Raw genomic sequence first — 24,779 nt, 5'->3', positions numbered from 1 at the left:
CAGAAGTGACGTCGTCATCATCATCATCATCATCCTCACCATCACCATCCTCACCATCATCATCAACAAGATTGTACAGTGACTGTGCTCCAGCTGAACCTACTTGAGCCGTTGACAGGCAGAGGAGGAGGTGGTGGAGGAGGTGGGGGTTGGCCTGGCACGCCGCCGCTGACGACTCCAACGTGGTTGGGCCCGACGGCGGTGCCGTTTCCTCCGACCACCACGGTGGCACCCGGGGGCAGCACCGCCCCGGGGGGGCAGGAGGGCAGGATGGAGATGTCCCCGTCGCCCTTCTTGTGGATCTTGATGGTGCCCTGCTTCTCCAGCTCGTGGATCTTCTTCTCCAGGTTGCTCTGCCGCTGGATGGCCTCGTCCTTCTCCTTCAGCATCTGCCGTAGGGAGAGCACCTGCGAGCTGGCGTCCTTGTAGACCTCCTGCAGAGTGGGGATAGGGTGGAGGGTTAAAGCTACGGGATGCCTCTCGGTGTGACGCCTCTCTCTGTCGCCGTTGGCTTTGGAAGACGGATGCGAGCACTCACCTTGATGGATTCCAGGTCCTTGTTTCTCAGCATCAGCTGCTTCTCCAGCTCCACGATCTTGCACATGGCCTCGTTCTCCATGTCCTGCAGCTTCTCTGTCATCTATGGAGACCGGGGCAGAGACAGACAGAGAGTTCTTTTTTTTTTTTAGCCTTTGCACGACCAGTTCACTTCAAGCGAAAATGGCACGTTATGATTGGACGGAGGAGACAGAATATTTTTCACAAGTCATCAAAGAGAAATATATAATCATCATTCTTGACAGCAAATAAAAAACAAACAAAAGCAAACGTAAAGTCGTAAAATCTTAAATTATGTGCCGCGAGAATTATGAGAATTCCTGCAAATCGCAATTGTACTTTGTGGAAAGTTTAGAAATATCGCTTTTATTTTGCGAAAAACTGTAATGCCAATGCAGCTTATGTCCTTTGCGATGTCACAGAGGGCCCTGAAACATCTTCTTGGGAAAATGGCTCTAACAGGGGAGCTTTAACAAAGACAGCAGAGTCGGTATAAATATCTGGTGTGAATCAGGCTCCCTGAGCCACATGACGAGGACGTTCCTGCAAAAACGCTTCCCAAAAAAAGAATGAATTTGGAGCAGAAGAGCCTGGAGGGGAAAAAAACAATAAAAAGAACTCTCTGACAAATTTTCCCAGTGTAGTCACACACTTGGGAATGTGTGAGTCGTAACTGCGTCACACTGACCATGGTGGCTAATTTAAAAAAAAAAAAATCCAGAGTTCCAGTTTAAAAAAAAGCAGTAAAAAGTTAAATGTAGTAATAGAAGTAGTTACTGGAGATGAGTCGCTCAATCACAGGAACAGGAAGACACGGAGGCAGTTTTTCTTTCTTTAACTCTTACATGCGACATGTTCTCCTCCAGCTCCTCCACCCGCTCCAGGGCGGCGTTTTTGGTCTCGGCGTCCTCCAGAAGGGTCCCCACGTCGAAGACGTTGTCCAGGTAGGCCTGGATCTGCACCTGCAGCTTGTCGCTCTCCGTGTGCTTCAGTTTCTGGCGGGCAGAAGGAAAGAAAGATGAGAACGAGCCGAGGGAGCCGGAGGGAGAAGATTCCTGTCAGTTCGGCATCTCCGCTCTCACGTCTAGGTAGTCGTCCAGGCACAGCTTGGTGAAGTCGTACTGCAGGTGGACTCTGAAGTTCATGTCCTCCACCGAGTGCACCACGATGTTGATGAACTGCATGCAGGCCACCTGGTGCACACAAACACACCAAAGCATGAGATTCAACTAGGTGAGATGAGACAATTGTGTTTGTTTTTGTATTATCTTTTCATCCCAAAAATCTAATTACGCGTTCTTCTTGCAAAATTCACTATGGCATGGTTTTGCAACTACACCAAGGGAAAAGTTTTGGGAGGGATGAAGAGGAAACAGCAGACTGAAAAAAAAAAACCCAGCGTGGACGCCATCTGCAGTTGGCCGGATGATGAAGAGGTTTCAAGGGGATTGCAGGACAATCAATAAACCATTAGGCAAGTGTGTGTGTGTGTGTGTGTGTGTGTGTGTGTGTGTGTGTGTGTGTGTGTGTGTGTGTGCGTGTGTGCGTGTGTGCGCGTGTGCGTACCATGAAGTCGATGTTGTTGTCCTCATTCTTGAAATACTCCATTAGCTTCTCAAACCGCTGCATCTCCATACACACCTGCAAAACAAACCATGACACACTAAATTTCCCGGAGTCTGTTCCTCAGCGCTAAGTGCTGCGCAAACACCGGCGGCGGCGCTGCACATGGTTCGTCTCCGCGGACGTCCTTTGACAAGGAGAGGCCAACGGAGTTGGCCGACCGCCCCGACCGACTTCTACTTCTTCGGGAAATTGCGATTTTACTTTGCGACGCAGCCACGTCAAGATTTCAGGACTGCCAAAGCCTTCTCACTCTGCCTGAATCTTAATATTTCACAGCCAATCAGTTTCTTTTAGTTGTGAGAAAAACAAGACAAGACTGCCCAGATACCTTTCCAAAAAGTTAGAGAAGCAAAAAAGAAATGTCGGAAGCAAATGCTGGCCTTGTTAGTGCTAATGAGAACACATTCGACCACATGAAAAGAAGAACAACCGCCAAGCACAACCAGAGACAGACTGTCTCACTTCGACGTTACTCGAAGGTGTACAAGTATTTCCCGTGCGTGTCTTTCCCAGACGGCGGCGTGAAAAAAAATCCTGCATATTTGGGGAAACGTTCCATCAGAGGTGTTTGTGTAACCGGCGGATGGATCCCCACGCGTTCCAGATGCACGGGAGTCGTATCCGGACTCCGCCAGACCTGAATGGAGCGCAACCTTTATCATCATAACGACTGGAAACACTTGTGACGACCGGCAGGCTTAAAAAAAAAAGAAAAGAAATCGAGCAGAAACCACAGACGTCTCATCGCCAGACTCTCGATTTCTAACGAGCTGGCCGGGATGAGGAAGCGCCGGTCTGGTTTGTGCGGTGGCCTCGTTTCTCCCTCTGCACTTGGACCAGGATTTGGGAGGTGGCGAGAGAACGGAGAGGGGAAAATCGAGGGAGACAGAGAGAGGGAGAGAGAGAGAGAGAGAGAGGGAGCGCTCCGACGGTTCACTCAGAGGGCAACGAATGAGATGGAGCATGATGAAGAATTGAGGAGGAAGTGAGGCTGGGCGTGTGTGTGTGGGTGTGTGTGCGTGCGTGCGTGCATATATGTATGTGTGTATCAAAAAAAAAGAAAATACAGACTAATCTCACAGAATTTCAGCCCTCAGCTCCCTCTATCAAACACGGAATATCAAAGTCTCCTGGTGAACTAGATCTCCTGACGCTGCTGCTGCTGCTGCTGCTGCTGCGTCTCGCCTTTTTAATTACAACACAAGGGTCGAGATGGTGGTGGGGGGGTGGCGGAAAAAAAAGAAAATTGTCCTCGAACGCTCCCAGCTGCACTATCATGACACCGACGCTCATCTCATTAGCCGCGCTACATCCTCACTAAGCCTCATTCTCCCACTAATGCCACTGAGAGCATCGCTCAATATTTCATTCCGGGGGTGTAAATATTGCAGTAAGCGCAAGTCGGCCCACTTCCGGATGTGTGTTGCGGAACAGACGCCTCCCGCCAGAATACCTCATCGGCACTCACACACACACACGTGCGTACACACACACACACACACACACACACACAAGGCCGTCTGGGGTCAGCCGGGGCTATCTGACATCTCCCCGCGAGCTCCGGCCAAAATCCTGTTGACACACACGTGCAACGGCTCTTGTGCGAGACCCCTCCCTCCGTCCCTCCCTCACTCCCAGCCAGCCAGCCAGCCAGCCAGCGCCCTCAGTCTGCAGTCTGCTGATGCTATCCCAGCCTGCAGGGACCGCCAGGAATCCGGAGCATTCCTCCGGGACCCGGTCGCACTTTGACGAGTCCGAGACGGTAATGAAACATCTACCCCGACTACTCTGCCTGAGTGCAGCCCCCTCCCGGCCCCGACACATACACACCCACCCACCACTCCCCACCGTACCTCCTTGAAGTTGTCGAAGGCAGAGAGGATGATTTCGTGGCCTCCTCTGACCAGACACACCGCCGCCAGCAGCTCCAAGACCAGCGCTTTTGTCCTGCAAAACCAGGGGCGGGGGGAGAAAATAAAAACAGGGAAAAACAACAGCAGAAACCTGCACTTATAGCAACAGAGGGACTGGCAGAGTCTGTGTGTGTGTGTGCGATGGACCTATTACAGTGTTATTACAATGGCTTTTTTCATAATGACCACTTCTTTGCAAGGTGAGATCATTTCATTGGAGTGACTCGTGGGAAAACTTCAGATGCTATGTGCTGGATATAAGGCAGGTATCATACAAAAAATATCATAGCCCAGATAATCCAGATTCACCCTCGTTCTTGACTTTAGCCCCTTTGTGGTGGGAATCACAAGTTTTTGAGGGGTTAAGTTTTTTTTCCACCCTTCAGTTAATGATACAGCCACATCGAGAGACAGACGTTTGGCTGTGATTGTTATGATTAGGGTGGTGGTGGTGCAGTCCCCCCCCCCACCCCCAAGACCTCTGAAGTCGAATGTTTGGCGTTCCCGGCCGGCTACGTCACCAGAAACACCGCCTGCAGTTGGAATTTCAGCTCGGCAGGATCTTCGGTAAAACCCCCGAGCTTGAGATAACACAGGACTCCCCTCTGTATATCAACAGGAACTAAAAGCCGCACCTCACGCTTTTTTTTTTTCAAACAGCCTCTTCGTCTTATGCTGTGGAAGTTCATCGCACCCATTAGATTGTCAAGTGTTGTGTTTGGTACTTTTTGTAGACATAAAAAAAGTTGGGTTTTTTTTTTTCATTCTGCTGACAAGTTTTGGCACATCTCGAACAAAAAAGAATCAGAAACAAAAACTTTTAAATCTTGTTTTTGAGTCAGTCAGTCAGTAAGTCAGTCAGTCACACTGGCACGATGCCAGTGCAACATCTACCTGTGGACACGCAATTAAAATGCCTTGACACCAAAATATGACATAGTCCGCCATCACCTGCTGCTATCAAGTAACAATCCTTGCAAAAGCATCAGCATCCGCCTTCCCCTTTCTGACCTGCAGCAGCTCTGACCAGCAAATTCTGATTAATGCACCGATAGAGGCCGGGGATATTGTTATGTAAGCGGGTGTGTGTGTGTGTGTGTGTGTGTGTGTGTGTGTGTGTGTATGTGTGCAGGCGGCGGCAGCGGCAGTAGCGCCACATGACCCCGCTTCTCCACTTCCCTCCTGCCGCGTGTCTCCGTCTGGATGAGACGATATGTGACAGGTGATGCGAAGTGGTTTCACATTCACTTTGGAGAAAGTGCCCGCACCACAGGGCACCAAGTGAAAAAGCCTGCCTGCCTGCCCACACACACACACACACACACCCACACACACACACACACACACACACAGAAGTGGTTCCTACTGGCTGTTTAACAAAGCAGCTGCCAGTGCAGTGGAGGACGCCAGCGGTGGCCTTTTCATTCTGCAGGTGCGCCGAGGCCAGAAGAGCTTCCTGAATGCTCCTTTCTGGGGATGTGGCTCTTTGTTGTTCATTCTTCTTTTTAAACATAAAACTTCTCCTTGCCACAAGAAGCACTAGATCTTCTGCACCTTTATGCTTTATGCATCCAACAGATTGGTTCTGCACTGGAAGAGAGTAATACACATGTCCAATCACATCATCTCAGATTCCTGCGATGCAGACCGTTTGATTGAGAACTTTACCAGGCCAGAAAAGGCTTCCCGCCTGAGATGATCTTCCATTATTAAGTGAGCGACTCTGAAATCAAATCTAGTTCTCAATCTGTCACGCCTGTGTTGGACTCCATGACCAATCAGTTTCCTTCCATAGCTGAGACGCAACCAGAGAGAAACTGCTGCCAACTGCCCTGGAAAACCACTGAAGAAGAACAACCAGCAAGCCAATACAATCCGAGCTACCGCTTAAGAAATTAGCTCATCACGGCACAGCCCAGAATTTACTTCAGCGCGTACTGACTAGCGCCACATTGTGGTCACATGTGGTAAAACGTCACTCCTGCAACGAATAGGAGTCTTCCTGGCTCAACCAGTAGCAACAAATCAATATAACCCGTTTAAAGATAAGTATTTGCCCAATATCTGACAAGTTCTATGGGTTCTTTAGCAGATGGATAGTAGACACAAATGCAGCAGGTCAACACTCTATTTCTTTCTCAACGTTTCAGACTGAAAAAAAGCTCACCTTGGATTTTTATTGTTGAGACTTAGTGCAATTTCGTTCACAGCGTGCGGGTGTGACATGACCATGTTGAAGCCGTACTGCAAGGACACAAAGAGAGAGAGAAACAAACAATTAACTCATTTTCAGAGAATAAACAGAGGTGCACTCCTCCCTAAGCATAATAAACGAAACATCTCGAGCTGCAGCTAATTGAATTTGGCGCCAGTGAGATAAGTGCGCTCGACTCCCGGGGGGGGGGGACGCCGGCCCGATTAGATTGAGGAACGTGCGGGCGGTTCCCCGACCTGGTAGTTCATGATGGCACGCAGGCACATGATGCAGACGTGGACGTCGTCTTTCTTGCAGACCAGCCGGGAGTTCTTCAGGGTTCTCCTGCTCGGCAGCGTGTTGCAGCTGAAAGAGACGAGAGAAAAAGAAAAGATGTGACGGGGACGATCGAGGGCTGAGTGGACGAAGAGGTGAGCGGGTGGGAGGGAGCTGAAACCGAGTAAATAGAGGGCTAGTATAGTCGATGCCGATACTTTGTATCTGAAATATTACGATAATTGAAGAATTTTTGTGATTTTGTCTTTAGTTTGTGTTGGTAAAGCACACAATTTTGGGGCAAAACAACGACAACAACAATGTGAGAAAATAAAAACCTAACAATGTCAACAACGCAGCAACAAAACAAAAAAAGATAATTGGTCACTGGCGACCTGGAGGTTGGATTTGCGACACTCTTTGCTCGGACACGCTCGGAGAGAAGCTGTGAGGAAGTTGGAGTCATTTGCCAAACGCTTCGAAGAAAAACGGTGACAAGATCGTCGATATCATCACACAAGTATCAATCCGATACCAACACTCCTCCTGGCGTCAATACTATCCAGATTAAGACGGATCCGCCCAGCCCTATTGCAGAGTCCTCAGCCCCTTACCAGGTCCTCCATGCGGGGAGGCTGTCAAACAGCTGCGCCACCTGACATTAATACACACAAAGGGAGCAGATAATGTACGGCCCCGGCCGGCGGGGGCCGCGTGACGCCCTCGCTCAATTGTTTCAACTTGATGTGCTTAACAAAGATCTCACTCGCAGGCCAGCACAATGGGAGCCCAGTCATTTGCATGCAGCGCGGTGACGGCGCAGCTCCATGTGGACAGAAAAAACAAGGGCCTTTTTTTCTTCTTTCCCCCCGGTGCAGCTCTTACAATCGAGAAGAAGAAGAAGAAGAAGGAGAAGAAGAAGGGGGGGGGGGGGGGGGGGAGAGAGAAGGGAGAGAAGCAGAGATAACAGCGATATTCCAGAATGATACTTGGTGTCAGTCGGGGAGAAGCGGTTTAATTAGCGGGATGGTTTCTGGAGGAGAGCGTGGCCTCGGGCTACAGATAGACTCGCTTGTGTGCGAGGGCGTGACTCCGCTTTGAGTCACTGCAACGCAACTCCACCGTTTTAGGAGTGGAAGTGTATGAGAAGTGCTTTTTCTTTTTAATGGGAAGAGGCAAAACGTTATGAATAAGGACGCTGACTCATCAGCAACACAAGCAATGACAAAGTTGCTGCAATGTTACGCCACATAGAGAAAGCCCCTCTGCCGTCTCACTGACTTATCAGCACTCAGGTGTGGCGAACAAAAGCGGCCAACAGTGTTTCTTCACAGGAAAAGGTGCAGGACCTGCGTCGACTTGTCTGGATTCATCCGTTTTTTCATTTTGTATCCGATATCCAACGGAACTCAACAGAGAAGACAAAAACATACATCTTTTCACATTTCACATTTTTCTTTTTTTATCTGGAGCAACAAGAACCACTCAACAGATCACAAAAATGACACACACACACACACACACACACACACACACACACACACACACACACACACACACACACACACACACACACACACACACACACACACACACACACACACACACAAATCCATCTTTCCCACTGTGAGAATGTGACACTCTGATGCTACTGGCAGCTAGCAGACACAGATCCAACACTGCTGCTACGTCTCTCTAAATAACGTGTGGCTCACGTACCGTCTCACTTGGGGGCACTGCGGACAGCCCAGCGCGCTCGGCGTCCTTGGCGGAGGCAGTGTGTGGAAGACACAACAAGCGTTTGAATTTTGCCGCACATACAACCACCACAATTCATTTGTTGATACGACGCTAACGCACAGCTACAGAAGCAGGGTAAACACAACGCGACTGCAGCGGGTCGTCCAACGACCGAATGGTTGGCGGTTCAAATCCCATTCCATCCCAGTCTGTCGTTGTGTCCTTGGGCAAGACACGTACGAATGGGAGTGGGTGGTTGGTGGTCGGAGGGGTTGTTTGCGGCAGACTGGCTGCCACGCTTCTGTCAGTCTGGGTTCTAAGATTTGACAGAGTGGCCGGAGCAGTAGCAGTTGGGTTGGAGTGTTTTGGTGACCCACCTCATAGGAGAAAAAAATATATCATGGAAAGGCCAATTGTATTTAGCTCTTTATTGAAATTACTCTTAAAATAGTGAATAAAATTGATTAAATACAGTTTTTTATTACTTAATTGTTATTAATATAATTTCATCGACTTTGGCGGGCCGGATTAAAAAGCTTAACGGGCCGCATTTGGCCCCCAGGCCATAGTTTGCCCATGCCTGGCCTAAGAGTTAGGAGCCGTTCAGGAGATACAGCATCAAAATGAGGCAGACTTTTGCAGGCTTTCCAATCTGTCCTCAGCGGTCATGGTCTAGTAGTCTTTGGCTTTTACAGCCTGTGCAGAGCCAGAAACTAGGCTAGGGGTTTTTTTTGCATTTAAGGAGCCACACAAGTGGCGCACGGGCTCAGAGGGGAGAACAATGAGTGCAGAGAAAGCCTTTCACACCGAGGAGGAAGAGAAGAAGAAGAAGAAGAGGGAGAAGAAGATTTCAGCCTGAAGCGCAGGAGGGGAGGCTGGCAGTACAAATAATTCACTTCCCAGACACAGACAGCGGGACAAATAAACTGGGCAGTGCTAGCAGGGTGGTACGGTGACAGAGGGGAGGGATCTGGATGTGCGCGCGCGCGCGTGTGTGTGTCCAGGGATGATGTAGGGTGAAGCCTTGCAGGAAGAAAGCTCAGTGTCAACCAGCAAAGTGAACCTGCCTGCTGTCCAAGACGGGCAGACAAAGGAGCAGATGACTATGGAGGAGCAACCGGGACAGAACAGACCAGACAGTTAGACTCAGTCAAAACACTTGGACTCATTTATCACATCATCTGGTAGTGGGGGGGGAAAAAAAAGCCTATCTGGAAAACAGATGTACAATCAACACACACATTGTGATTTAAAATCTTTATCCAAGCCCAAAATGTCGAAACACTCTTTCTGTGCTGCGCCGACTTACTTCACACGTGAAGCGCTTGGCAGGAAAAATGGAAGGGCAGGAAGAAAGCCGTCAGGAAACATCAATGGAATGACGAGGATTAAGCGGAATAAGGCGCCATTGAATAGGATTTGCGGCGCTTCCCGGCGTACATTTGCATGGTCTTACGAGTTAAAGGCGGAGCAAAAAATTCTCTGCACGCAACATTTGGAGCCGGCCGGGTCTCTTTAATGTTTCAGAAAACCCCCCCCAAAAAAACAACAGAAAGAGTAGAAGAAGAAGAATGCGGACGGTCAGAGGCATCGTCTGTTGAATAGTCGTCTGTTGTGTTTTGGAAAAATGGCCAGGATTGTCAACCCAAATAGCCCAGATTAAATTTTTTTGGGCCATTTAAGCCATTTAAAATCTTACAGGCCACATGACCGCATCAGACGGCTGCATCATGAGATGCTGCGTGAACTGTGCGGCTGGAAAATAATCACAACTTGGTCACAATGCTGCAGCTTAACACGGAGGGGGTTAAAAAGAAAAAAAAAAAAAAAAAAAACGGAACACAAAAGGTCAGCCGCCAAAAGTCACAGACCACACAAACACAAACACAGGAGGAGAAAAGGTTTCTGGTTCGGTTTTCCGGCCGTCAGTTTGTGTGTCCGCCGTACCGTAACGTGGAATGTCGTCCGACACGCGTGATGCCGTTGCCGGTGATTGGAGACTGCAGGGCGTTGCCGCCGTGGAGGTCCTCTATGGAGCGGCTCCAGGGTTTAGACTTATCCAACCCAGCTTCCGGGTTGTTCTCCACAGAGTCTCCATCAAACCTGATAGATAGATGGATAGATGGATAAGAAAGAGAAAAAAAAACTGTTCCGAAAATATTGGAGATGCACAAAAATTCGGTGACGTCAGAATGATCCTGCTTTAAAGCAGGTTTCTTCCAAAATCCCCCAAGGAACGAAATGATTTTTGAGGCCAATCAGAGAAGGAGGAAGGCTGGTGGTAGATTTTGTGTATTTGTCGTATGGAAATGCATGTTTGATTTAATTGCGCTACATGGATAATTTGTCCAAGAAGAAGCAGCATTAGGTGCTGAAGCGCAGCAGGCTCGACACAGAGCCCTGCGGAACACCGGCAGACGCTACAAACGGTCGGGATCTATAAAGTGGTAACGCTCATGTGTTTGATAACCTTTTTTTTTTTTTTTTTTTAACGATGCAATAAATCCGCAGAAAGGTCGACTCGACTTGATTAAATGTGCTTATCGAGCTTCCTGCTCAAACAAAAAGCCCTGGGCATTAAACCGAGCACCGCAGGCTGCTGCAGCTCATATACTGGCTGCAGCCATGATATTAATGAGTGCTGTCAGGAGGTGAAAATGTGCCCGGTGCTGTAAAAAACAGAAAAAAAATATTCTGGCATTTTTTTGGGGGGGGGGGTTGAGTCATAAAACAGGCAGTAAGCAAACCGTCTCCTGGTTTGTTGCGCTTGGCAGGAAGCTCGGAAAGAGCCGCTCGTCGGAGAGCGTACCTGAGAGCAGCTATTTCAAGTTTTATTCCTTATTTTTACGACGCTTGTTTCCAGGATTTTTTTTCTTTCTTTTTTTTTCTTTTTTTTTTTTAATACCGCCATGGCAAGCACATTATATCGCAGCCAACGAACCGTACTGCGGACAGACCATAATAACACGTGTTGAAGTGTGGCTCCCGGGGCCTTGAGACGGACTGGTAATCACACGGTGGATCTATGAATAGACACCCGGTGGTTTGGTGCCATACGCGGTGCCAGTGAGTCAGCAGTGGGCCTCGGTGGTGACTCAGTAGTGCTGCTGCTGCTGCCGTCTGGAGATGCATCAGTCTGCAGAGCGGCTGCACTCTGACCCTGCTGCTGCAGCGCTAATAAAGCAAGGAGGGAGGTGTTGAGGGTGGGAGTGCTAGCGGCGGCGGTGGTGGTAGTGACTTACGTGACGGCGTACTGTGCAAAAGAGAGGTACTCCACCAGCACGTCCAGCCCTTTGTTGTCTTCATTCAGGAACTCCCTCACCCACCTGTGGGGAAATGAAAGAGGCAGATTCACTAGACAGAACTCGCCCTCAAAAGAACCTTGATGGGTCGAGCTCCAAGAATTCCTTCGAGTGGATTTTTTCCTATTTCCAAGTTGAAACCAGCAGCTCCTGGTTTCCCATCGGGGCTGCACGTTAAGAAAGTTTTTCTTGGGAGTTTCAACGGGGAAACTGAACCCCGAGTGGAAATACAAAGAATGCCACATTAATTTTTTTTTATGACAACCTCCTCCACCCTCCCCACCCGCCGCCTGTTCTTCATTTTTATTACAAATCTACAAGTCTTGTGAAGCGGCCGCATGCCGAGACGACCGCTAAAAATACTTGCATGACAGTGAAAATCTGGGAAAACCGTTCGCCGGCGCAGCGGCTTTGATTTGCACATCTGATACCCGACATCCTCCTCCAGACACTTTGTGCTCGGGCTCCGGCTACACCTGACCTCAGCGTGCATTCGCTTTCAGATCTCCAGACTCTTGTCTCTCCCGCAGTTTTTTGCACAGAGGAATCGCAAGACTTCAAAGCTCCTCAGCTCGGCGGTGGCGAAAACAAAACACGCGCACGGATACGGAATCTTATTACCGACGCGTCTGCTTGTTTTCCACACACGCGTTTGTAAAGCTATCTTTGTGATGGGCTTTGAATTGATTTCCATTCACTCTCCATTCTTCTGTACAGCCTAACCCTAAACCTTACATGAAGGTGGATTATCAAGGGTTGGTTCATACAGGATTAGAAAGAGGAGAACACACACACATACGCGCACGCACCCACACACACACACACCTTTAATTACCACTCAGCTCTCAGACTGATCAAAAGCCCCTTCCTCGCACACACACTCAAGTGGGCCACCAACCCATCCAGCCCTCTGCCTGCTTTTCATTTTATTTTCCATCTTAAACCCCCCCCCCCACCCTCCTCAACCCCACCCCACACCACCACCACCCAAAAAAAGAGAAAAAACCCACCACACACAGACAAGCTCTTCACTGCAAAAGCTTCAGCTAATTTGTTTTGCCACCTCGCAAGTGTCGAGACGCCGTGAGCGGAATCGCAAAGCGCCTCGACTTGATTGCGTCAAAAGCCGCCACCAACCCCCACCCCTACCCCTCCTGAGTTGTGCTTGGACGAGAGGGACTGGACTCGGACAAATCTGCAGGGGGCATAAACAAAAGAAAAAACCACATGGGTGGGCGGCAATAAACTGCTGAGCTGTGTGGACGCCACGGTAGCCGGTGGGACTAACATGCAGTGGATCAGCAGGCGGCTGCTGGCTGCTGGTTGCTGGGGCCCGTCGTATCTTAAAGAGGGGTCGATGGAGGGGGAGTGGCCTCGTCAGGCCACATGGCAATGATTACCGCAGGACACTGGCTAACAATCCTCCCATTCACCACATGTTGCTGACCGCCCAGGGACATGTGAGGAGCAGGCAGGCTGGCCAGCCGGCCGGCAGGCAGGAGGAGGTGGGGTGGGGTGCGGTGGGGTGGTGGCGGGGGGATGGGGAGGGGAGGAGGAGGGTGGTCAGACTCAGACGGAGGGACAATCTGCCTGTTGTGCTCATCCTGACGTTTCCCTCCCTTCCTCCAGAGCAGGCATGGGCAAACTACGGCCCAGGGGCCATATGCGGCCCGTTAGGCTTTTTAATCCAGCCCCTCCGAGCTTGAAGAAATTATGGTAGGAATAAAAATAACTGTATTTCATCCATTTTTTCAGTGTTTTAAGAGTCATTTCAATAAAGAGTTAAACAATGTGGGGCTTCAAAGATGCTTCGGTTCATTTTAAATTCACATTAAAACACATGTTTTCTATATATCTAAAGATCTGTTGTTTTTTTTTACGGTGGGTCACCGAAACACTCCATCCATCTGCTCCTGCTCCGGCCCTCTCTGTCACATTTTAGAACTCATTGTGGCCCACCAGTCAAAAAGTTTGCCCACCCCTGTTCCTGGGGAAGCAGCAGCAGCAGCAGCAGCAGCAACGCTCATTCACCATCTGAGCAGGTGACATCCCACTCCCTCGCCAGCCTAATCTCGATTAGGCAGATTATTTATGTAATCTAATTTGCTGCCATAAGGGCTCTAAAAAGAGTTAATCCTTGTGCATAGTGGCGGCCGGCCGGTCGGCTGGCCTGATCCAATCCGTCCCACATCTTCTGTGTGGCAGGAGATTATTTTTGGGATGAAGAGCGGCGCCCCGGGATAGCATGCTGTATCCTACAGTCCAACATGATTAATCATCCCCAGGAAAAAAAAGACAAAAAAACTCAGAAAACAGCATATTTAGCGCTCTGTTTACAGCCACTCACAACAAAAACTCAACATTTTACATTCCTGATGCTTTGTTGGACCTTCCACATGTTTGGAAGGGGATAAAAACAAAGTGGCCGCAAGAACCTGACGGAGGCGTTCTCACTGACTTCTGGGAGGTGAGCAATTAGTGCCCTTTGTGAGGTCACAAATGGGACAAAAGGCTGATTTGCTGAAAAAAAGAACAGACTTCTCTTGTTTCTGGGAAGTTCATGGACAGACATAAGACTTTATATTATGTTATTGTCTGTTGTAGAGACTTTTAAGAAACCGCGATGTAGAGACTCTCTGCTGCCGTCATCAAGCTAGAGACGGACATCAAGCTCTGACGGCCTCCCTCTCCTGAGAATCAGCAGAATGCTGGATTTGTAAACTTGTGTGAGTGTGTGCGTATCTGACGGTGTGATCGACATCCTCCCTCCGCACACTGAAAGCGCCAGGCAGAGACCCACCCTGGTGGAAAACTAGCACGGCACCAGCGCCACTGGAGAGGTCTGAAGGTTGCTGTGCAGCACCTTGCGAGCGTGACGCATCTTGCAGGAAAAGGTGATTGGCTCGGCCGAGCTGACAATCAGCTGATGTGGGAGGGGCTCGACTTCCTGGGCCTGTTGTTCCCACCGTTTTTTATTACGAGAATTGTTTTTTTTTTTCTCTTTAGTACAAAAGAGACTCTGCAAGACTGGACTGGTAATGAATGCATGGCTTTGTGCAGTCATCATGATGTATTTTCTTTAAAAAAAAAGAAACGAAAGTGGGCTTTATCAGTGACGCAGAACAACAGACGCCGCAGTGTTTTGACTCAGCATCTCTCGCCACAGGGACAGGTCACATGATTTAAAGGAAAGATCAGGCAGCGGGTGGGATGTGGGGGGGTGTCCGAGATATCGATCTCCTCCCGGAGTTTGTGTGACACTCAATCAATATCAGATGCAGCAGGTTGAGTCTTGTTATGACAAAGTAACTGGAATCACACACGCAGGCGGCTTTTAGGCTTTTCTAGATCCGTTCCCAAATCATCACCGTCTTTCTTTTTCCCCTCCCGCAGCAGGACAAACGCCTTTAGAGCAGGAAATAAACTGAAAAGAGTGGTTCGCATTTAACAGCAGCGTGAAAAATTGCTCTTCCAGGCGGCTGCTCATGTGTCAGGCGCCTCAAACAATCAATCGATTCATCGTTTCTCCGTCGTCGTGTAGCTTTTTTTCTTTCTTTCTTTCTTTCTTTCTTTCTGTGTAATATCAGGCAGGAGCAGCCCACGGATGAATGGGGGAGGGGGGGTGGTGGTTAGTGTCAACGTCTCCGGGTGTCTGGAATGCCCTGAATCTAATACATAGCAGGGCCCCGGACATTCAACACCGCACTGCTGACTCACCCGATGTGATTGGTTCGCAGGGAAATCTCCAGCTCTCGCAAGACTTGGGTGGATTCTTGAACTCTCCGTCTGAATTTCTGCAACAAAAAAAAAAGGAAAGGAAAGAAGGCGAGGGGTGTTAATATTCCTCGAGACTCGCTCGGAGATTGCAGGTCATCACATGGCAGCTTTGACTGGAACAAACTTTTTCCTGAGAGGCCGGAAAAAAAGAAAATCAAGAACCAGACGCAGACGCAGCCGCAAACTGCAAACGCATCGGTATGAAAGAAGATTTGAACTGGCTCGTGCCAACGAGAGTGTCAGGTACCAGTAACCCCATTCATTCAGGGAGCTGGGAGGGAGAGAACTCCCGACTCATTAGAAGAGTTCCCATTATCTTGTTTGCTCACATTGTTTCTTTACACAGCGGTAATTCCTCCTGGCAGCACCGTGATAAAATCAAGCAATCTAATTGGTTACCTCTAAAGGGACTGCTACGCAAACACATAGGTACACACACACACACAAAGAGACACACACACATTCTTGGTGCTGTTACTTTGGCTACAGCTTTCAGCGTTTGAGCTGAAAACATGAAGACATGAGCTGCTGCTGCCGCAGAGTGAATGGCAAATAAGAGCGCAGAGAAAATAGGACGCGCCAGGCTTTCCGCTTCAATTTAGTTTTTTTGTTTTTGCACAAAATCAGACGGGAGGTGATCTGCAAATAAACACAAAAGGCCCAACAGGGCCGTTACGCAACCTCAGCAACAGAACAGAGCTGAATGAGCGGCGGTGATTAACGGGAGGAGGGGGAGGAGGAGGAGGAGGAGGAGGAAATCCCTGAAGAGACAAACCGTTGAGTGAGAGGAGGCAGAAAAGGTTTCACTTTCTCAGGGCCTTCAAAGGGCCACAAACAAAAGACGTGTTATTTCATTTATTCTTTAATTGATTTTTTTTTTTTTTTTTTTTGTACTGTAAGTACGTTCCCAACAAAAGGTGATGAAAAATGGAAATTGTGGAGCTGCCGTGGCCATGGTTCAAACAAACTGTTCACTGTCAATGTGACTTTCTTTCTGTACAGTGCTGTGATGAGAAATATTTTATCATCTTAAAATGAAAAAGGAACCTTATGAACTTCAGTGAGGGTTTTCTGAAGTAGTACAACAGTAACGCAAAGCCTCAGAATAAAACCATTAAACATGTTTTATGACAGAGCTGTGTAATCGTTCCATATTAAAAATCTATTTTTTAACCTCAACTCCATTATACATATTGTTAAAACAAAAGGTCAACGTAATTCCTTGCTTCTGGTCTAATTAAAGCAAAAGGGTCTTTTGTTTTCGTCTGGTTACTAAACCCATAACTGGATTATCTTGATTTAAGAGAGCAGGCAGACAAAACACAAGGAAGAGAAGAGAAGAGAAGAGAAGAGAAGAGAAGAGAAGAGAAGAGAAGAGAAGAGAAGAGTTCACTCGGGGTTGGAGGGCCTTGCCCTGCGTTAACCTGTTATTAACGTCCAGAGAGGCGTCCTCCCCAGAGAGAGGCGGCCTCTCCGTCCTCAGCATCAGGCCAGTGTGTGCTTGGCACAAGGCGAGATGGGGAACAGTGCTTTGTTTATTAGGGAGGAGCACCTTTTCCCACATCTGTCTGGGAAACGGAGCATATTTCAGGCTCCCACCCTTCTGCTGCCGCCGCTTTCTCCCACCCAAAGCAGCCGACGCTCCGCACGTTAAGTGCTACCAGCTGTAACAGAGAGGGAGCAGGAGGCGAGAGGAGCCGCTAGTAGGGAGTGAGGGAGGTAGGGAGGGAGGTAGGGAGGGAGGGAGGGAGGGGTGGCGACAACACGAGGGAGGGAGGGATGAAGAGGAGGAGGAGACGAGGAGGAGGAGGAGACGAGGAGGGCGCAGTGAAAAGGGAGAACATAAAAGCGAGGCGACGGCCCTGGAAGGGGAAAAAGGAGAGTATTTTTGGGGGGTCATCCTGGAAACAAATCAATGGCTGATGCATTCTTGGGGACCCGGGTTGGACCGGGAGCTCTTTCCTCTCCTTGGCTGCCCATTGGCTGGGAGCAGCCCGGAGGAATGTATCGCAGCCGGCCTATGGAAAGCGGAGCAGAGGCAACGACCTCCAAGCTCCCTCACGGCGGCACAAAGTGGCAATTGTTTTGGAGTTTGAAGGAAAAAGGGGGATGGAGCCGGAATGTGGAAAGAAGCCCATAACTTTTTTCCTTTCCCCTCTCTTTCTCTCTCTCTCTCTCTTTCTCTCTCTCTCTCTCTCTCCTGTGCCTCTTTTTGTCTCCCTCGCTCATGTTTCCCTGCCCCGTCTTGTTCGTTGCGCAGCCTTCCTCTTTCCCTTCCTCTCCGCCTCTCACGCAGTTTGTGATTTCTCGTATTTTCTTTCACTTCTGAGATTCTGATCAGGACGGTCAAACAAAAAGAGGCAGAGGCAGTTGGGATTCCTCTCAGATCCCACGAGCCCCGGGTGCAGAAGACTAAACAACCGAACCGAAATGAAAAATAAACACAAAAAGAACAAAAACACTCTAAACAGGCTTGAGACAGACCCAACAATGAGTCACGCCATCAGCATAAGAGAGGACGGAGGAAGAGAGTCGCTGGGGGTAGGAAGGTGCTGAGTGATTGCACCCAGACACTCGACCCACAAGTTTGCACTTAGTCGCTTGACTCCTGCTGACCGTCAGAGATGAAAAAGTTCCGACTAAGTTTCCTTTGATCAGAACCAGGCTGTTTACACCCGATTCCAGTCTGTGTAGTGAGCAGAGATGAAGGCTGGTTTAAACACAGAGTCCTACGCTGTACTGTAGGTGTACCTGTGCGGCCAACACCGGCGCTAGGTTCCTGTGAAGTGAGCTCCATCCCATTCATCTGCGCGTTTAGCCAAGACTCCCTGAAGTCACATGGTTTGTTCTGAAGCAGCAACGGTTCACTAGGAGCGGCGTTGCCAGCGCACGTCTGCAGTTTGGACACAAGCTGCGCTTCCATTGCACAAAGGCTAAATTTCACAATAAAAAACTGGTAAAGGAAACCCCCTAAACTTCAAAAAACATCTCAAAGAGCCTCTCATGAGGCGGTTTATCAGATGCATCGATATATATAGGTTTATCACAAGAGTGTCATGGAAACACTTCTTTTGCATTTACACGTCGGCGGACGTGACGTACGGGGTCAAGTGACCAGTTCACTTCAAGTGAAAATGGCTATGTTACGACGGAGGGGGAGACAAAATAGTTTTTACAAGCCATTAAAGAGAAAAATAGAACAACCATGCTTGACAGCAAACAAACGTAAGCAAACGTAAGCAAACGCCAATTACAGTTTATGCGCTTCACACCGTTCAATGGAAATCACAATTGTACTTTGTCGAAATTGTAGAGGTATCGCTTTTGTTTTGTGAAACACTGTAATGGGAACGCAGCTACAGTGTTGGAAACGGGAAGTGTGTCAATATGAGCATGGGAGACGGTTCTTGTCCAAATAAAATGGTTGGTTTAAGCTAATAGGAGCAGTGTATAATACCATACAGAAGCAGGTCTCATTTCAACAACAGCATCTCACGAATGTATTTCTTTTAGTGCATGCACGATGCAGTGCGCGTGAACCCTTTTTTTCTGCACCATCCGAGACGTTAATGAAGCGATTTCTGATGCTGCTGCAGCCGACGCGCCAGCACGCTCAAACTTTCCCCGAGTAACACAAACTGAATTATGCATCAATTTGTTGCTATTCTGGCAGCGCGCGGCGGTTAATTTGTTTATCACAAAGACTCCGGCGCTCCCCCCACGCAGCCCTGGCGAGGCGCGGAGAGGGTTGGCTGTCTGTCGTCTCATCCCCGCTTCCAGCTGAGGGAAGTCACAGCCGGTGCGGTTCAGCACGCATGGGAGACGCGGAGAAGTCGCCGAGTCTCCCGCAGAGCTCTCAAGAGTTCGATTCCGAGCGCCGCGCCCCCTCCTCCCTCTGGCTTTACACAACGAGCGCTGCTTTTATTTCCACTGCTCTTCCCCACAGGAAGGTCGGAGCAGGGCACGGCCTCGCCAGTGGAAGGTCCCCAACGCCAGCGCTTCCACGTAAACAACGGTCTCCTTGGCTGTTTCGTAACCGAGTTTCCCATGCCGTCAACCCGGCCAGCGATATTTCCCTCGGCCGAAAGGAAATCCTGAACAAGAGATAGAGGGTCGGAGGGGATGGGGGTGCTGATGCAGCCGGTGGAAGAGCTGACAGCTGACGGGACGGGAGGTCAGGAGGTCGGCGGGCCGGGGACGCTCACCTTTCTCGTGACAGCGGGGTCCAGATAGCTCCGCAGCTTTTGGAGGTACGTGTGCGGCGGGTTTTTCACCTGGAATCGCTCCTGTGCAAAAAAAAAAGAATTGGAAGAAGAAAAAAAGAGAATTTACGACAACATGGAAAAACATTCATAAAGCTGCTGTAGAAACAAGATGGGTTTTATTTTGCCAATGTGCAACAGATTAGCAGCACTTATATTATCACCTACATCTCTTCAGCAAACAGCAAATGTAGCCGTCTGCAGGGAGTTCACTTCCTGCTTAGACTGATGCCTGGTTGTACCTTACACATGTTTGAAAGGGGCAAAAAAATAAGGCATTCGGGGGGTGGCCTTCAAGGGTGGAATAGAGACCAAGCTGGGAGCAGCATTGAGCCCTTTGTGACATCACAAATGGTATCGGGCTCTCGCTTGCCTCACTTTTTAGAAGTTGCTTCTCACTTCTGGTGAGTTCGCTGACTAGATTTGACTAGACACACAACAGCGTCCCACTGCTCAGGTGAATTATTAGCAGCATAAGACATTTAAAAAGAGACGTTTACAGAACATCTGAGGAGAGACTTGGTGGTTTTAATATTCCAAAGGTCTCAGAAGGCAAAAACAGTGAGTTCCTCCTGGCTGCGACCTCACCGAACCTGTTCTTCCACTTAAGCTACAGCCATGCAGCTCTAAAATCTGCTAAGAGAGAAGAAGAAGAAGAAGAAGAAGAAGAAGAAGAAGAAGAAGAAGAAGGAAAAAAATAATTCTTTGGCTCACGACTCCACTCCACATAACTCTAGTAGGTGCAGCGCGTGGCATCGCAGACACGACAGCAACGCGTGTGAGCCGTCTTCAAAGCAGCAGCGTCAGACAGTTTCGTGCTGAAGTTATCCATTTAATTTCACCGCCAAATAATCTGCTCTAAATTGTCATCATCTTATCACTCATTAAGGGGTCCTCACTGAATCCCCTCGCCCAAGTATTAAACTTTGCTCTCCACGTTGTGCGTACATTTAAGTGGCATTATGCTCAATCATAAGGCATCAAGGTCGCAAGTCTGAACAGTGAACACTGCTCTATTGTATAGAAATCTGCCGTTAAGACTAAGCCATCAGAGGGAGCAGGCTTAAAAGTAAATCGCAGTCATGAGTCATCCCTAACTTGATGGGAAACGAGATTACGCTCTAGTTCGAGTCGCGGGGAGAGAAAATGCAAACAGCGATGCCTTTTGATGTAAATCAGCCACCGCCGCAGCAGCAGCAGCAGCAGCAGCAGCAGGAGGTTGGTGGATCTGACTCACTGGAGATCAGCAGCAGTTTCAAATTTAGAAAAGTCAGCCCTGGGGTTGTCTGTGTGTGACACTCAGGGTAAAAAAAAAAAAAAAAAAAAAGCACAAAGCGGGAACCATAAATCTGGAAGGTTATTCAGGCGGCAGGAGCCGCCTTTGCTGCTAATGATTGTGATTTGCTTTAACGAGCTATAAAGCGAAACCTGCCAGGAGGATTGTGGCCAAATATGTGCGTGCGTGCCTGCCTGCATGTGTGTGTGTGTGTGTGTGTGTGTGTGTGTGTGTGTGTGTGTGTGTGTGTGTGTGTGTGTGCGCGTGTACATTCCAAAGAGCCAGGAACAGGTTTCAGGTCAAATCCCCGACTACAGCCCTCTAAATATAAATAACAGATTAGAGGCGTATTTGGATCAGTGTGTTGAATGAGAAACAATATTCAGACCCACCGCAGCGTCAACACTGGTTCTGTTTACTGCCGTGCGCTGTGGTGTGTGTGGAGATTAGGGGAGAGCGAGAAACATTTCCACTTTTTAAGGCATTTTCTTTGTTACCTCAAATTCTCAGCATACAGCAGAACACGCAAAGGAGGCTGTCGCTCATGTGAAATATTATTTATTGGTGCAGAATTGGAACTTTTTCGTTTATTGGGCGACAATTTTTTTTTCTATATCTTGATGGGTTGCGCAGATTTTGTAGAGTATCATGTGATTTTATTGATTGGGATTTTATTGGGATTTTTGCAGACTTATTACTTCATGATACCATCATAATAAAGGGCAAAATGTGCTTGTTTACCATCATTTTGTTCACTGTGCAGTTGCCCGTCACTCCTGGCTAGCGCAGTGTTTAATATTTCATCCCTCGGTGGCATTTGCAGGTCTTGTATTTTCAAAGAAGGGGCTGTACCAGTACCTGCAACGTTTCTCTCCCCATCAATGCTGCCATGGCTACTTAGAGGGATTCTCTGTAGTCATGGTAAAAAAATAAATAAATAACAACACCAGGGCTGCAGCATCAGGGGACCAGGCTCGCAGGGAAAACAAAGGAGTCAAGGAGGGACAAAAAAGCTCCTGCTGGTTTTCGCTCAAATGAAGCTGTCCGTAGTCGAGGCTGCTGCGGTGCGTCGAGTGACTGTGAGCATCACTCGCAGCCTCGTGTCTGCAGAGCAGGTATGCGGGCCCTGCCGCGATATTAGCAGCATTCATCACTGTCCCGCCACAACAGGAAGGAGACGCCGGCGCTGTCGGGAAAGGAGAGCTCCCGCGAAACAGCTCGGGCTAGAGAGTTGAGCTGAACCTTCATCAGGCGAGCGACTGTTTAGCACACATGTGGATGATAAAGGCAGCAGGATCCACTGTACTGTGCGATGTGCTGTTTGCCGAAGATGTTTCGGGTTAAACCCGAGCCCGGGAGGGGAGTGAGAGACAAGGGCCGGCTTTGTAGCGAGCAGCTCTGATAACATCGTTCACTATGTTCTGCGGCCAGTCATGCGAAGATCTAGTTAGCTCACATATTAAAGCAGCGCTGTGCAGCTTTTCCAGCTCAAAATTTCAGATTTTACTTTCTTAAACTAAAAACTTCCCGCACACATGGCCCAGTAAATGTTTGTGGCCACACAGGAAGCCATCTTAAATAGGAGTGGCTCCGTGACACCAACCATTCCCTTTCCCACACGTCTGAGTATAGAGAACTTAAATATTAAATATCAACAATATCAAAATATAATCAGTGGATATGTAAGTGAGCACAAAACCAAGGGACACAGATAAATAAGCCTGATGTGAACACAAACATACATGGCTGCATCTTACATGGTTTTTCATTTGGACTTCATCGTCACCCTATGACACACCTGCTGAGGAAATATGATGTGTGAAGATTTTTGCCTCTCCAGATTTTATTTCTTAAAAAAAAAAAAGTTTTTTTCATGACTTAAAAGTGGGAAAATGTCCTTGTTGGCCTTCACACACTGGGCCTGGCTGCCCCACTATAGGACCATACAACTTTGCTTGCCTGACCAGTACACCACCCTCTTGTGAAAGACGCTTGGCAGCTCTTTCTTCTTCTCTTTCTCACCTTCCTCCCGACAACGTCTTTCCCGGGTGTCTTCCATTGCGAACACGTGTAGAACAGCGAGCGAGTTTTCTCACAGGGAAGCAGAGGAGCTGATGTTGCAGCGCTCGTACTTCAAAGACGATGCACCTGTAATATTTCCCTCCCCTGCCGCCTTCCTTCAACGTTGTCATGGTTACATAAAGGGATTCCCTGTGGTCACGGTAGGAAAAACGTCTATACCCCTGACAGTGAGCTTGTTGGAAAAACAAAGGAGGAGTAAAAACACTTGTTCGGAACAGTTGCTTGATGCTGCTAAAACGGTAGAGCTGCATCTCATGACGCTCTATTTTCAATCTTCGCTACTTCTGCCAACTTCTGCAGTGCCACCTCAAAAAAGGAAGTCGGCTGCGCTCACTTCACGTTCCGACAGAGGAACACGGAGCCAGCCACACCGAAATGAAAGAGGATCTGTGACGGGCGGTCGGCAGCCGCTCCCTTCAGGGTCAGCGCCTGTCAATGCGGGTTCTGAGTGGGCGGTGGTCTTGATCTTTCCTCCATTTCTTTCCACTCTGCTCAGGGAGGCAGAAGAGGCCTCTGGCACGGAGGTTCGGGGGCAGAGCGAAGTGCTCAGACCACAGGTCGCTGCACAACGTGCGCCCTCTTGTTATTTCCCTGCGTGCAACAGCGCCAGTCACTACTGACAGCAGGTAGTTGTTTTTTTTTTGTTTTGTGCCGCTGCTCCACTCGACCCACTTGACCAGAGGGGCCCAGATCAGAGTGGAAGAAGCAGCGTAAGAAAATGGTTCGGATCATTGATACAAGTCCAAATGATGTTGGTTGATTGATTATCATAGGTTGAGGGAAACACCAGTCGTGCATACAGTCTCCCCCAGCGAGTCAATCACCACTTTGGACACCTGTGACAGCGATCGATGCCCACCTGATCGCAGATGAGCTCCCACTTCTTCTCGTTGTCATACTGCCGCAACAGTCGCGCTTTGTCCGGAGGAAGATTCATCGAGTTCTGCAACAGAGAAAGAGAGTTCACAGTTAATTGGACAGCAGATAATGAGCCATCGTCGGTCACGTGGTGTCGAGAGAGGAATGTCCAAGAGTTTGCCGCCGTTATTAGGTGATCTTTTGTAAGTCAGGAGCGGCCGCGCATCGTCACACACTCAAACTCTCTCGGCCACATTGGGATTATTTTTGGAGGGTTGAGAACAATGTTGGATTGTACTTTTTATTTTTTGGGAACTTCAGTTTCAGTTGACTTCTTCCCCTTCAGATTGAATGACTTTTACAAGTTTTAATACAACGCAAACCTCCATCAGAAATCCACTTCTGCTTCTTCCATCAAATGTGGAAGAGAGTGAAAAATGATACAATACACGCAATGGAAGATTCCACAGCTTCAAATTGTGTTTAAACTTTAACGAACACTTCCTTTGAAACGGCTGTTACGTAAAAATATAAATATTCATTCATTCATTGTGGCAGATGGAATTTTTTAAAGTTTTAGACCTGCGATACGACCTCTCGTCTTTGTTGCAAAACTTTCTTTGCCTTGTTCCAACCACAGTCGACAAACCTTTGGATAATGAAATGAAACAATAAACTGAACATTAAAAATGATCGACCCCAAAGAGAAGTGACTGCGACCCTCGACAATCGTGACAAAGTAAACAAGGATACTTTTCACTACTTTCAAGCGTGTATTTTTCCCCTTTCCCTGTTTCCAGATTGTGGTAGATTCGATTTTTCTCCTTGAAATGCTCGGGGATGATTTCCTGAGAAGTGTGTGCTGCCACTTTGGGAAACTAATTCGAGCCACGTGTTGGCTGACAGCATGTCTGC

At 48.5% G+C, this 24,779-nt stretch overlaps 1 protein-coding gene across 5 annotated transcripts in view; it reads right to left on the bottom strand.

Moving 5' to 3' along the window:
• Window positions 1-24,779, bottom strand: part of fmnl2a (formin-like 2a) — a 49,676-nt gene that overhangs the window by 10,292 nt on the left and 14,605 nt on the right. For all 5 annotated transcript variants that reach the window (XM_076039721.1, XM_076039720.1, XM_076039723.1 and 2 more), the window contains exons 2-14: window positions 23,866-23,949; window positions 19,592-19,672; window positions 15,327-15,403; window positions 11,550-11,633; window positions 10,255-10,410; window positions 6,549-6,657; window positions 6,265-6,341; window positions 4,038-4,131; window positions 2,125-2,199; window positions 1,641-1,751; window positions 1,404-1,553; window positions 539-640; window positions 104-434 (exon numbers count right to left, since the gene is read on the bottom strand). In XM_076039721.1, coding sequence (XP_075895836.1) covers window positions 104-434; window positions 539-640; window positions 1,404-1,553; window positions 1,641-1,751; window positions 2,125-2,199; window positions 4,038-4,131; window positions 6,265-6,341; window positions 6,549-6,657; window positions 10,255-10,410; window positions 11,550-11,633; window positions 15,327-15,403; window positions 19,592-19,672; window positions 23,866-23,949 — 1,531 coding nt within the window. The remainder of the gene's footprint in view (window positions 1-103; window positions 435-538; window positions 641-1,403; window positions 1,554-1,640; window positions 1,752-2,124; window positions 2,200-4,037; window positions 4,132-6,264; window positions 6,342-6,548; window positions 6,658-10,254; window positions 10,411-11,549; window positions 11,634-15,326; window positions 15,404-19,591; window positions 19,673-23,865; window positions 23,950-24,779) is intronic.

Source organism: Nelusetta ayraudi, unplaced genomic scaffold (assembly GCF_046127955.1).
Source record: "Nelusetta ayraudi isolate G7.1 ecotype Tasmania unplaced genomic scaffold, CSIRO-AGI_Nayr_v1 ptg000060l, whole genome shotgun sequence".
NCBI classification, from domain to species: domain Eukaryota; kingdom Metazoa; phylum Chordata; class Actinopteri; order Tetraodontiformes; family Monacanthidae; genus Nelusetta; species Nelusetta ayraudi.
The sequence above is the reverse complement of the archived record's forward strand: the minus strand, read 5'-3'. Positions and strand labels throughout refer to the sequence as shown.